This window comes from Ceratotherium simum, chromosome 21 (assembly GCF_057802395.1).
Source record: "Ceratotherium simum simum isolate JZ-2026a chromosome 21, ASM5780239v1, whole genome shotgun sequence".
NCBI lineage: Eukaryota > Metazoa > Chordata > Mammalia > Perissodactyla > Rhinocerotidae > Ceratotherium > Ceratotherium simum.
Genome location: NC_141920.1, coordinates 14,548,807 through 14,563,286, shown reverse-complemented (window position 1 = coordinate 14,563,286; position 14,480 = coordinate 14,548,807). Strand labels below are relative to the sequence as shown.

The window sequence follows — 14,480 nt, the reverse complement described above, 5'->3', positions numbered from 1 at the left end:
AGATCTGATGCAGTCAGACTGTCCCCAAATTCACCAGATTTCCTTTGAACTCAATCTCTTAGAGCAGTGCTTCTCGTCTAGGGTAAAAGACCAATTGTTTTCTGCTTTTTAATTTCTAGTTCATCATGGACTGATACTTTGGTAAAATGCAATAAAAATGAATTACTAGAAAAATGAAATTAAAGTAACAAAATAGGGGCCAGCCCAGTGGCGTAGTGGTTCAGTTGGCATGCTCTGCTTCGGCAGCCCAGGGGTTCGCAGGTTCGGATCCCGGCACGGACCTATGCACCACTTATCAGGCCATGCTGTGGTGGCGTCCCATATAAAGTAGAGGAAGATGGGCACGGATGTTAGCTCAGGGCCAGTCTTCCTCAGCAAAAAGCGCAGGATTGGCATAAACGTTAGCTTAGCGCTAATCTTCCTCACAAAAAATAAAAATAAAAAAATAACAAAACAAAATGATACAAAATAGAAGCCCAGAGATATGACCTTAGATGTCACAGCAATGTCACATTGCTATGAAATTTTCTAAATGCTTACTTCTCAGTTTCTGTACATTCTCGTCATGAGCTGGTGACTGGTCCGTGGACCACAATCTGGGCAGCCCTGATTTATAGGACTAAGCCTTTCATGTGCCTGCCATGTTCTCTCTCCTTTCTCACGAATTGGAATTTTATGATCCAACTTCAACAAACAAAAGGAGAGGTGAAAAACTTTATTTTGTTTTTTTCCATATTCGTCCGTTTGGCAGATGCTTACTGAGCACCTACTGTGTGCCCAGCAGTGAGCTAGGTGTGGGATGCCATAGTGGACAAGACAGGCCCTGCCCCCCTGGAGCTCTCAGCCTAAGGAGGGAACAGATGGTAAACGAATGAACTTGATGAGCGCCATGAAAAGACCTGGGTGCGATGGAGGGGGTCAGGGGAGGCCTTTCTGGAGAAACAACGTTTAAGCTGAGAAATTGAGGATGAGAAGGCACTAGCCTGGCAAAGAAGGGGGTGAGAGGTAGTGCATTCCAGGGCAGAGAGAACAGCATGTGCAAAGGCCCCGAGTCTAAATATGTATTCTTGCAGTTTTGTCTGCATCTATTTAAAATGAAAAATGTACGTACCCTTTGACTCAGCAATTCCACTTCTTGTAACCAACCTGGACAGACATTCTAACACTGCATGAGGAAGCACGTCCGTTCCATCATTGGCTGTGATAGCAGAAAAATTGGAGGGCCAGCCGCGTGCCCAAGTGATTAAAGTTCCACATACTCTGCTTTGGCGGCCTGGGTTCGTGGGTTCGGATCCCGGGCACAGACCTACACCACTCATCAGCTGTGCTGTGGAGGCGACCCACATCAAAATAGAGGAAGACTGGCACAGATGTTAGCCCAGGGAGAATCTTCCTCAGCAAAAAAAAAAAATTGGAATCCACCTAGAGTTCATCATCAGGAGACTGGCTGAATAAGCAGTGATATTCCATACTGTGGATTTCCATTCAGCCACTAAAATGAATGAGAGCGGCTGAGCACGCAGCTTGAGAAGGGTGAGCGAAGGAGCCTGAAGAAGCAGAGGTCTGAGGCGTGAGCAGAGCCCATGTAGGACCGGGTCACCCAGGGAGTTTAGATTTTACTCCAGGTGCACCAGGACGCAGACTGCACTGAGGAAACCATTAACCATTCCAGCAGACTGAGCAAAAGAAGATGCCATATATATATTGCTTGTTGCTCTCATCATTATTGTTACTGAAGTCTTGTACCATCTACTGCATAAAATCCTTTAACACCCATTATTGAGAGGCATCAAGAGAAGGAAAGGAAAACCTTGACTTCAGAGTTATCAGCTAATTGCGAGACCCTGATGCAGTGGCCTGGCTTTCTGAACCTCAGTTTCCACATCTTTAAGATGGAGAAAACGATATTGCCTGTTTTGTGGGATGGTTATGAGGGTGAAAGAGATGTGTGTTTGTAAGTACCTCATTCAGAGCCTTTTATGTTCATTCTTTCCCCTTCCTTCAACCTCCCCACAACCCTGCCGGCGGGATCAGCATCTTATCTCATAAGGGAGGAGACTTTCAAGCTGGGATAGAAGGAGAAACTGCCCAGGTCACCAAGTAATGAAGGAAACCATCCAGGACTCCAGCGCAGAACTCCCAACTCAAAATCCATCATTTTTACCCCACTAAGCATTCTCCCCATTTATGGGGGTGAATGGGGGAGAAGGAGGAAACCACAATTACAAAACCATCCCCAGAACTAGAAATGTTCTTTAAAGAAATGCAGATTTAAACAGTATTGAGATACTCTCTACACCTATAAGATAGACAGAGAGAAACAAAGTTTGATCTTGCATTTGATGCAGGGGGTGCATTTGATGCAGACTCTCACTCATCGTATGGAGAGTATGTCCATCTACCATCCACGGAGCGCCATTTAGCAACATCCATAAAAATCCAGGAGCTCTTGCCCTAGGACTCAGCAGTTCCAAATACTGGGATTGACAGAAAGGTATACACGTATACAAGGGGTTAAATGATGAGGCAGTCGCACAATGGAATACTGCACAGCCCTAAATACAGAATTAGAAAGAACTTTATAAGTTGATGGAGAATGATCATAATCACGTATTGTGAAGTAATAAAAGAAAAATGCAGAACAGTATTTAGAGAATACTCCAGTTTATTTTTTAAAAAGTGAAAAAATATATATATTACACATACATACATATTTATGCGTAAGTTTGTATTTGCACAGAACATGTCTGGAGGTAAACACAAGAAACTTGGTAACAGCGGTCGCCTGTGGGGAGGGAAGCTGGAGGTTTAGAGTCAAGGATGGAGGAGAGACTTTTCTCTATGCCTTTGGTCCTATTTGTATTTTCTACCGTGAGTTTATTATATTGTCAATAAAAATACAGTGTATGGGCTACTGATGGTTGATCAGCCCCCCTCCCTGAGTACAATCCCTTCTCCAGCCAGTTGCTTGTGGAATCAGTGCCTCTGCTTTGGGGAAGCATGTCAGATAAGCAGGACCCCCACAAGAAGGGTGGAGAGTGTGTCTTTGGGTTGAGTGGCATTATCTTTACAGAGGAAGGATGGTTCACTTAACACCTTCGCTCAAAATCCTGATGGACATTTAAGCCATGCATGGCTTTCCTCGGTGGAGTAGGGGGTCGTAAACTCGCTGCCCTCAGAGACAGGCAGAAGTATGGAGCTGACCGCATGTGCAAAATACAAGACCCTCTTGGCCTGCCTTTCCCTTCCCCACTTTTTTTTGTGTGTGTGTGAGGAAGATCAGCCCTGAGCTAACATCCATGCTAATCCTCCTCTTTTTGCTGAGGAAGACCCGCTCTGAGCTAACATCCATTGCCAGTCCTCCTCCTTTTTGTTTTTCCCCAAAGCCCCAGTAGATAGTTGTGTGTCATAGCTGCACATCCTTCTAGTTGCTGTATGTGGGACGTGGCCTCAGCGTGGCCGGAGAAGTGGTGTGTCGGTGCGCGCCCGGGATCCGAACCTGGGGCCGCCAGTAGCACAGCGCGCGCACTTAACCGCTAAGCCACGGGGCCGGCCCCTCCCTTCCCCACTTTTGATAGTGTCCTAGGATATTAAAAAAAAAAAAAAAAGTACAACAGCAATGAAAAATAGCATTGTAAAATGAGCCTCAGTGTCTCAGAGACCGTACGAGATCCGTGGTGACCTGGGAAACATACAAACTGAGGAGCCTATGGGGCAGCCTGTCGTCACGTGGGAACACAGGTTTGGTGTTGCCCGACCATCCCGTTGCTCAAGAGAGGCCATAAGTCCAGATTTTTGGTGAAATCTGCTGATTTTTAAACAAAAGCAGCTAATTCAGATTTTCCTTAAAAATATGCAGGCCCAGCAAACTATGTCTGTAGGCTCACTTCCGCTCCCAGTTTGCAGCTCCTGGTGTGGAAGCTGATAAAATCGCGTGCTGTCCTGTCTCCGTAGCTCTCCTGCAGGTGACAAGGAAGCATTCTAATCACGTGTCCCTGGTGCTCCTTTCTCCCCCTTCGAAGGCATCAAGACAGAAGACAGCTTGAACCATTCCCCCGGCCAGAGTGGATTCCTCAGCTATGGGTCCAGCTTCAGCACCCCAGCCACTGGACAGAGCCCGTACGCCTACCAGATGCACGGTCAGTGTGGCGCTGCGGCCCCTCCCCACCCGGCTCTAAGGCACCTCCTGAGTTGAGTGTCCAGTCATTCATTCATTTATTCAGCAGATTTATTGAGCACCTACTGTGTGCCAGGATCTATCTTGAGTAGTGGAGTTACAGCGGTGGACAGAATAGATATGAGATCTGCCCTTATGGCAGTTACGTGGCGGGAGGGAGAGATTGACAGTCAACAAGGCAACAAATAAACTGGCTAATTCTGGAAGGGGTTGAGTGCAGTGGAGCCACCAACGGTGGTGTTTGGATAGCGAGTGATGAACAGTTGCCGGGTCAGGGGAGGTGGGATATGCAACTTGAGCCATCAGGGAAGACTCTTTGAAGAGATGACATTGGACAGAGACCTAAAGGGTGAGGCAGAGTCAGCCATGGCAGACCTGGGGGAAGAGCATTCCAGGCGGAGGGAACAGCCAGTGCAAAAGCTGTGTGGAGGGAAACGTCTTGATGTGTTTGAGGACAGAATGAAGGCCAGCAAGGCTGGAGCAGAGTCGGGGGATGGAGGAGAGAGTCTTGGAGAGAGAGCAGGGCCGAATCATGCAGGCCTTGAGGGCTGAGGGGGAGTTGGCTTTGATGCTAAGTGTGATGGGCCAGGCAAGTCCATTGTAGAGTCAGAGAAGTGCCGGGTGGTGGGAATATTAGGCAGGCAGGTAAAGGAGCTCTTATTCCAGGCAGGAGGTTCAGGGCTCTGCATCCCCGGAGGGTGGCCTTAAAAAGGGAAGAAAGAACTCCAGTGTGTAGCTCCCACCCCACAAACACTGAGAGACTGGCGTGCTGGATTCTCCCGTGCCCACTCCACTCTTGCACCATCCAATGGCCCCTTCTCTTCTGCGGCGCCACTGGGAGCATTTTGGGGCTGATGCATGGAGCAGAGGGCTGGCGGCAGTCATTTGGGGGATCCTCATACTGGTAACGAGGACCACCAAGGGTCTGAGAAGTAAAATGCAAAAATGAAGGGCTAATCACAAGGTGGGGGGCTAATGAGTGATTGTACTTTTCTTTAAAAAAACTATTTGCAAAAAGATATCTTTTTTTAAGATAAATTAAAATTATTAAATTAATTTATTAATTTAAATTTTTTTATTAAATTAAAACTAAAAATTAATTTTTAATTTAAAATATATCACTTCATCTTTTTAATGAAGAGAACAATAAAAATGGATGTCAAGGGCAGCCTTTCAGGAAAAAAACACTGTGAAGGGACAGAAAATGATCTTAGGAGGGTGTAAGAGAAAGGGGGTGATGAGCATTAGTGCCCAGCCCTTGGACTAGCTTCCATGTAAAGGTCTGCATCAGAATCTGTTGGTGACAGCATCAGCTGACATTGACCAAACACTCGTCGCCTGCCATGTGGTGTTGCTGGATCTTGTACAATCTTCATGATGCTTCAAAGCATTGGTGCTGGTATTATGCCCATTTTACAGAAGGGGAAAGTGAGGCATAGAGGGAATGACTGATCTGCCCAACATCAGGGCAAAGGATTTAGATTTTACTGCAATGAAGTGGACTGAGTGGAGTCTCTTGGGGGTCTGGTAAAACCCCAACCCCCAGCCTCACCCAAAGCCCACACTCTTAGCCATGGTACTCTCCTGCCTCCTCTGCCTCTGCTATCACCTCTCTCTCCCCACAGTGGCCTCTGAGTTCCACTAAAGGGTGTAAGCTGCCAGGACCCACCTCCAAGTGGGGAGTGAATTATGGTACCAAGCCCAATAATAAAGACTTTGAAGACGCTGAACTTGAAATTGCTTTTGGGTCAATCTCAAGCCAGTTTTTTCCAGCTCTGCCAATAGAAACAGATTTTACTGCCTCAGAGCCTCCAAGGCTACAGAGGTTGAACAGCAAACACAGTCCACCCTCCCCCATTCTGACACAAGCCGCCCCCGCATAATAAGTGAGGTGAGTTATGTAGGAGTGGCTCCCCATCCATTCATTCATTCGTTGTGTATTATTGAGCACAAGCTCTATGCCTGGCACCCTTTTGGGCTCTGAGGGCACAGCAGTCATCAGAGATAATTAATTCCCTCATAAAGAGAGATGGACAACAATCGATTAACAAATAAACAGATGGTTACAGATTTTGATAAAGCTTGTGAAGGACAAAAACAGGGCGGTGAGGGCAGTGGTGATGGACATTACCCACGTGGGTAGGGAGACCCGAGGGATGAAAAGGAGCTGACCATGTGGGCAGCTGGGGACAGGGCAGCCCAGGCAGAGGAAACAACAAGAGCCAAGGCCCAGAGGCAGGAGAAGGGCTCCAACAGAGACCCATGAATCTGGGTGTAGCGAGGAGTGGAGACGAGATTGGGAAGTGATGCAGGAGCCCTTCCTGGACCAAGATGTGGAGAATAACGTTATTTCTTCTCTGGTCCTGACAGCAACCACCTGAGGTGGGTACCAAGCCTGCTTTTTACAGATGATAAAAGTGAAGCTCAGAGAGGGGGGGTGACTTGCCCAAGATCACAGAGCCATGGTGTTCAGAGCTGGGATTCAGACTTAGGTTTCTAGAATACCAGAGCCTGCACTGACCTTCAAGTGCCATTTCCTGGACTCTTTCAGGACTCCTAAGCTCTGCGTATATGCCATTCCCCTTAATCCTCCCAATAGCCCTGTGATGGAGGCTCTAGCATTACCCCATCCTACAGGTGGAGACACCGAGGCACGCAGTGGTCAAGTGACTTGCCCAAGGTCACATGGCTGGAGCAGTGGGATCTGAAGCCAGGCAGTTGCACTCCAGAGTCCGGGCAGGTACCCCACACCATCCTGCCCTCCACACTCTATCTAGAAGACCATTCTCCGTGGGTGAGCCCTGGCCTAGACGCGCCCCCTCACCCCAGTCCCCACCAGCCCCTCACAAATAGAGAAACATCCCCTGCTCTCTTCCCACCCGCCCACGGGAATAATTCAGGTTATTTTCTTATCGTCCTCGTGGCCCCAATGCCAGAAGGGCTACAGCAGCAGCTGGACTTTGTCCCAATTAACTGCCTTCCGTCGAATGCTAGTGGCCGTAAACTGCTCTTGAGACAGCCCAGGCACTTTGCAGGCCTGACATAGTCCTCCTTAAGTATTTTTTTCAAACACAAACACGTAGAGCCCTCGCACACCGTGCCCATGTGCTTCCTATTAACTTTTTTTTTTTCAAGTTGCTCCAGAGGAGAAATAAACTCTCAGACGACTCTCTGTGCGTCTCAGAAGGGAAGGCGTGGGTCGGGCTTAGTTTTTTAAGGGGAGAAGAAATGAAGAGGGAGATTGAGACTGGTTGAGCTTTAGGCCTGAAAGCACTGAGCTGGAGGGAGATTGGTCCACGTTTAGAAGCTGGAATGACTCTTTTCTCCTTTCTAAGAATTAAAATCATAATTTTGTAGAGGCAAAAAAGAACTTCAGTAGGGACCACCCCATCATTTTACAGATGAGTAAACTGAGGCACAGCAGCGGAGTGGCTGGTGTATGGTCACAGAGCAAGCGTTAGATCAGCCGGGATGCCTCCCCCTAGGTCTTTTACCTGATCTCAGAAACTTCAGCAGAGCCATGGCCCCTCGACCCCGAGTTTGAGATCTGTGTCTGTTCAGATAACACCTGCCCTCCACCGAGTATACAATAAACGTAAAAGAGAAAAGTTCACAGCCCTCCTTCAGCCTTTGCATGGTTGTTTATTTTCTTTTTTCAAGTTCATCCAGGGGTTTTTATAGCTGAAATGTATTTCTTATGGGTTTGATTTTTTTGTTTCTTTTTTGGCTTCTCCCGCTAAAACACTGCGGTTCACAGAAATGACCACAAAGATTAAAAAGAGAAGAAAAAACACCTTGAGAACGTGTTGTAAGAACTCACTGGTGCCGTGGAGGGGTTGAGAGCCCTGGACCTGGGCCATAGGCGATCCTGGATGTGTCCCCCACCCCACAACATGACTTGGTTTCCTCATCGGTAGAACTGGCATCACAGCAAGAGATATGACCTCATGGGACTATTGTGGGGACTAAATGGAATGATTCATCAGATGAGGTCCAGAAAGACAGGGCGTCCTTTTTATTATTCCTCTTATTCCTTTGGTAACGTAGTAGTTTAAAGCAGTAACTCTGAAGTCAGGCTGAGTTAACTTCCCAGTCCTGCAGTCTACCCGTGTGTGACCTTGAGCCGAGTTACTTCTTAGTACCTCGGTTTCTTCCCCTGTAAGATGGGGACATCAAGTGTACCTGTGCAGGGGGTGCAACGATCACTGAATGAGTTAAGGTGTGTGAAGGATTTAGCACAGCCCCTGGCACAGACTGAGTGCTCTACAAATGTTACCTGTCATTATTGTCATCCTAATTTCAGGTTCAGGGTCTGTGTTCTTCCCAAATCCACTTCTCTTTCCTGAACTCTCAGTGCTAGTAAGTAGTCGTGGTAAGAGGAAAGAAGAAGACTCATTTTAGACTGTTGAGCCATCCACACCAGCATAAAGCCCCCGTCTGGTGAACTCTGCATTATAGGGGGCCTTAAAAACAGTGGGAGCCCTCTTCAGTGGGAATTCCTTTTGTATTTACCAAAGGCCAGGGAATGTTAATACTGAAGCTCAGAACCCAACATGAGCCATTCAGGAGCAACGTGGAAACATGTTATTCGAGGATGTGTAAAAAAATTAAAAGTCCAGCCAAAACGTTTGGAAGCCGGTGATCTCAGCCCGAGACCTCCAGGGTTGGTTTGTGTTGGATTTATGAGATCTAGCACCATCTCTGGCACCAGTGTGCTGGGTGACTTTGGACAAGTCACTGAACTTTCATGATCTGTGTTTCACAGCTCTAGCGCTCACAGATGCTCATTGAACATAGAAAGAGGTTGGAGAATGTCACGGTCAAATACATTTGACAAATGGCGTGTAGCACAAAGTTCAACAGATGTCTTCACTGCAGGATTTTTCAGAGTCTTTGCAGACTTATGTACCTTGTGACTCTCCAAGAACAGAATCCAGTAGTCAGTTTTCCCAGGTAGATGTGAACAGGGACCCTCTCTCCAAACCAATGTTCTGTGCTCACTGGGATGCCTTGGTTGTGATCATCTTTAGGCTCCTTCCTGTGTTAAAATTCTTTGATTCTCTAAATTTTTTTTAATGATGAACATGTCTGTATTCCTTTTTCTGTATTTTAGTTAATTTATTTTTGGCTGAGATATAATTCACATACCATAAAATTCATCCTTTTAGAGTACAATTCAATGATTTACTATATTCATATATTTGTGCAGCCATCACCACTATCTAATTCTACATTTTTATCACCCCAAAAAGAAATGCCATGCCCATTAGCTATCTCTCCCTACTTCCTCTCCCACCAATACATTTCCTTTTGTAATAAGAAAAAAAGATAATGTAAAGTTACTCTTCCTTTATATTTATTTTTGAGCAGGTTATGTATGCATTTATCTAGTTTAAACATCTACAGAAATCTTTATCCCACCCTCGTCCCATATCCACTCAGTTTCCAAACCCCCAATGGTTAACCACTTGTACTAGGTTCTTGTGAACCCATCCAGAATTTCCTTTTGCAAACATAAGCAAACACGCACATAATCTATTATATTGCATATTTCTGTGGCAAGAATTAACTCATACATGATTCATAAATATGGAAATGATGTCAGTGTAACTATGAAGTTGCACTGGTTCATTTGCTTTTAAGATTTTCTCCTTATCATGGGTTTTAAGCAGTGTAATTCTGATGTGCCTTGGTGTAGTCTTCTTCATGATTCTAGTGCTTTGCATTCCTTGAGCTTCTTAGATCTGTGAGTTTATAGTTTTCATCAAATTTGGAAAATTTTCGGCCATTATTTCTTCAAATATTCTCCCTCCACCCCCATGTCTTGAAGTTCACTAGTCTTTTCTTCTGCTGTTACCTGATCTGCTGTTAATTACACTTAAGACATTTTTTTCATCTCATACATGGTTTTTATCTCTAGAAGTTTGATTTGGATCTTTTTTAATATCATATCAGTACTTAACATGTCCAATCTTTTTTCCAGCTCCCTGACTGGACAGAATACAGTTGTGTTAACTGTTTTAATGTACTTTTCACTAATTCTGTCATCTGTGTCATTTCTGGGTTTTCATTGATTCTTCTCCTCATCGTAGGTCATATTTTCCTGCTTCTTTGCATGCCCAGTAAGTTTTGATTGGATGCCAGACATTGTGAATTTTATCCCGTTGGGTGCTAGATATTCCTGTGAATATTCTTGAGCTTTGTTCTGGGATGCAGTTAAGTTACATGGAAATAGTTTGAGCCTTTCAAGTCTTGCTTTAAACTTCATTTGAGAGAGCAGAGCAGCATTTGGTCTAGGGCTCTCTCTACCTAACAGTTTTCCCAGCACTGAGATAAACCTTTCTGAGTATTCTACCCAGTGCCCCATGAATTATAAGGTTTTCCAACCTGCCTGGTGGAAACAGGAACTGTTCTTGACTCTGTTTAGCTCTGAGGATTGTTCCTTCTGATCTTTTCAAGTGGTTCTCTCCCAGCCTTGAGTAATTTCCCCACAGGCATGTGCTCATCAGCACTCAGTCCAGGGGAAATGTCTGCAAATCTCCAGAGCACCCTCTCTGCAGATTTCTTTTTTTTTTTTTTTTGGTACCGTGCTCTGCAAATTCTAACTACTTTGGCCTCCCTGGACTTGTGGCTCCATCTCCTCAGCTCAGAGAGACCACTGGGCGCCACCTGGGTCTCCTCCTGGAAACTCTCCACACTGGGGCCTTCATAGGGCTCACCACTTGTTTCCCCCCTCTCGAGGATTAGTGGCTTTCATCGCTGGATGCCCAGTGTCTTGGAAATCTAGTGTGTAACTGTTTCACGTGGGAGGGTAAAGCCACCCCCTGAGAAGTACTGCTACATTGGTTCATCTGCATATTTTCCCAGCTCATAGGGTAACAGCAGCTGAATGCGAAATACATAACACGGGTAGAGGCAACAAGCCTGGTAGGAATAGGGGTCTGTCCCTGGGGCCCCACGTTCTTCCTCTGACCTCAGTTTGGCCACATGTTCTGTTTCTTCCAATCTTTGTGCATTTTTCCCTTGTGTCCATAATTCAACACCTCCATCGTCCTTACATCCCCTTCCATCAAGATACCTTCACCTCCTTTTTAAAGCAAAGTCCTCTATTTAATGTGGCACGTCTCTGTATATTACTTATTTGTTTTTTTCACTGTGCTATTATTTTTATTGGGATTGTTATTGCTTTTGTCATGCTGTGGTTACAAAGTTGCATTGTTTCAGAGCAGTCTGCCCCAACCCTACTTTTCCCCATGAGCCCCATTATTTTAGTGCACGATTTTGCACAACACGTGGCCTTCAGGAAGGCGTTGTCACATATGGCAGAAACACTTGTATATATTCTGATTTTCATAGGTAACACACTATACACACTCTTATGCACTTTGCTTTCTTCCTTTAGCTGTATACCTTGGAGAACTTTCTGAGTCGGTATATAGAAAGAGCTTCCTCATTCTTTTCGCAGATGCCTATTACTCTGATAGGCATTGAATAATGTGCTGTAAATGATTTGACCAGTTCCTTATTGGGTCTTTCCATTGTTTTCACAGATGCCTATTACTTTGATAGATATTGAATAATGTGCTGTAAATGATTTAACCAGTTCCTTATTGGGTGTTTCCAGTCTTTTGCAATTACCACCAATACAGTTATGAACAATCCTATATGTGTATCATTTTGTTTTTCTGCAAGTATATCTGAAGGGCAGGTTTGCAGAAGTGGAATTCAGGGTCAAGGTAGATATCTCCAAGTAACGCTCCATCGGGAGTCTACCGATTTAAACTCCCGCCAGCAGAGTCTGAGAGTGCCTGTTTCACCAACGCAGTGTCATATAATAATTGGAGTTTCTGCCCATCTGACGCACGAGAAACAGTATCTCAGTGTAGTACTAATTTGTAAGTGTGTCTTACAAGGTTGAGCATCTTTTCAGATATTTGACCGATTTGTATTTCCTTTTCTGTGAACTAGGAGATTAGACTTGAAAAACTATGCCAAAGAAGAGTGATGAGGTACTAGGCATACCAATATTTAAACATATTATAAAGTTTTAATAATCAAAACAGCATGGTTCTTGTATAGGAATAGACTGATTGACTAATAGAAGAGAATGTACCATGCAGAGAGAGACAAAACGTATCAAGGAATTTAGCATTTAGAGCAGACGGCGTCTTAAGTCAGTGGGAAAAGATGGAATATTCAGTGAATGGTGTTGGAACAACTGGTTAGCCATCTGGGGGAAAAAAGATCCATTCCTATTACTATATACCAGGAAAAAAATCCAAATGGATTAACAGTTCAAATGTCAAAAGTAAAACCATAAAAGTATTAGAATGAGAATGAGCACAGTTTTTATAACCTTGGCGTGGAAAAGGCTTTTCCAACCGTGTCTCAGAAATCTAGACTCCATCAATGAGAAGACTAAGTTTGACTATGGATTTTTTTTTTCTTTTTTGCATGGCAAAGAACACCAGAAGTAAAGTCAGAACAACAAAAACAACAAAAAAACAAATGGCAAACTAGAAAGAAATATTTACATCTCAAATCAGGAAGAAATCGTTCTTCTTTTTAAAATGATGCTATGGTTCTATGGATTGAGTTCTTCTATGAGTTGTATGGATGTGAGTCTTCTGAATTAAAGAGAGAAGTGAGCTAGATATAGTGTTACAGGGAGTGGTGGGGACTGTGGCAAACTGGAGGGTACATGCCCATCAAAGTCAGGGGGCAGGTGTTACTCAGCTTCAGCTCATTGCTGCCACACTAGAATGGGGCCCCAGAGAGGCCAGATCTTGCCATTTTCAAGGTAATCCTCAAAACTATATTTTAATGTAAAATCTCATTCATTTTCAATATTGGCAACTGATTTAAACACTCTCTTTAAAAATACCTTGTGACACAGACAAACTTGTATAAGGCTGGTCTTTATGCCTCTGTCTTGCATCTGGTTCCATGTTTTCTTAACCAAACCACAGGTCATGGAATGAGACCAGGAATGGAAGGAGAAAATTACAAGCCAAGTGCTGACCTGGGGAGCCAGAAAGATCGCCCCTTTTGGTCCCCACCTCTGGCTTATTTCATCAGTGAGGCATGTCCCAGAGGACTTGAGTGGTAGGCATGGTTATAACTGAGTCGGAGCCCGGTGGCCTTCTCCTGGTGAAGGAGAGTTATTTCCCCATTGCTTCTTGGCAGCAGTTACTTTCAGGCTGTCCCAGCCCAGTCAGCTTTGAGCAGGCTAAGCCTGCCTGGTCTCACTATGTCAGTCAAGACAGGAGCCAGGCTTGGCATCTCGTGGGTTCCTGGCCTGAAGTCAGGTTTGCTGGTGTGAATCAGCAGCTCTTCTGCACATGATGAAGTGGGTAGGTTTTCCAGCACATGTCAGCACTCTCGCGCCTGTGCCACCTCCATCCTGGTGGTCACCTTCTCATCACCTTCACTTGTGTTGGCAGGCTTACTGCCTTCTGCTTGAGCTGAAGTCTCTGGATTTAGGACATATAGAGGTTAAATGAATGGTCTCTTCCTCTGGTTATATAACAAGTTTGATTTGGTCACCCCCATCTCCAAAAGCTGCTGGAGATGACAGATGAAAACAGCTGGAGAGATGGAGAGAGAGTTTGGGGAATCAGGAGGGAGTTTAGTGAACAACAGTTCACTAAGGCAGCGCTCTCCTGTAGACCTTTCTGTGGTGATGGAAATGTTCTCTATCTGTGCTGTCCAATATGGTAGCCACTAGCCACACATGGCTATTGAACATTGAAATGTGGCTAGTGCAACTGAGGAACTGAATTTTTAATTTTGTTTAATTCTAATTAATTATAGCATAAACATAAATGTGACTACTGGCTACCATATTGGGCAGCACAACTTTAAGGGATGATTGAAAGCCAACTCTTAACCTGGTTACTGCAGGGGTAATTAGGTAGAGGTAGAGGATAATTAGTAGGTATTATGGACTAAATGTTTGTATCCACCCAAAATTCTTATTTTGAGGTCCTAACCCCCAAGGTGATGGTATTTGGAGATGAGGCCTTTGGGACGTAATTGGGGTTAGATTAGGTCATGAGGATGGGGCCCTCCTGATGGGATTGATGTCCTTATAAGAAGAGGAAGAAAGAGAGATCTCTCTCTCCCTCTCCTCATGCACACAGAGGAAGGGCCATGTGAGGACACAGAGAGAAGGTGGCCGTCTGAAGCCAGGAAGAGAGCTCTTATCAGGAGCCAGGTCAGCTGGCACCTTGGTCTTGGACTTCCCAGCCTCCCGAACTGTGAGAAAGCAATTTCTGCTGTTGAAACCACCCGGTCTGTGGTA

The 14,480-nt window shown here is 45.0% G+C and overlaps 1 protein-coding gene across 2 annotated transcripts in view; it reads left to right on the top strand.

The window, feature by feature from the left end:
• The window catches only part of EYA2 (EYA transcriptional coactivator and phosphatase 2), a 178,391-nt gene that overhangs the window by 21,875 nt on the left and 142,036 nt on the right, over positions 1-14,480 (top strand). For both annotated transcript variants that reach the window (XM_087444873.1, XM_087444874.1), the window contains exon 4: positions 4,023-4,139. In XM_087444873.1, coding sequence (XP_087300999.1) covers positions 4,023-4,139 — 117 coding nt within the window. The remainder of the gene's footprint in view (positions 1-4,022; positions 4,140-14,480) is intronic.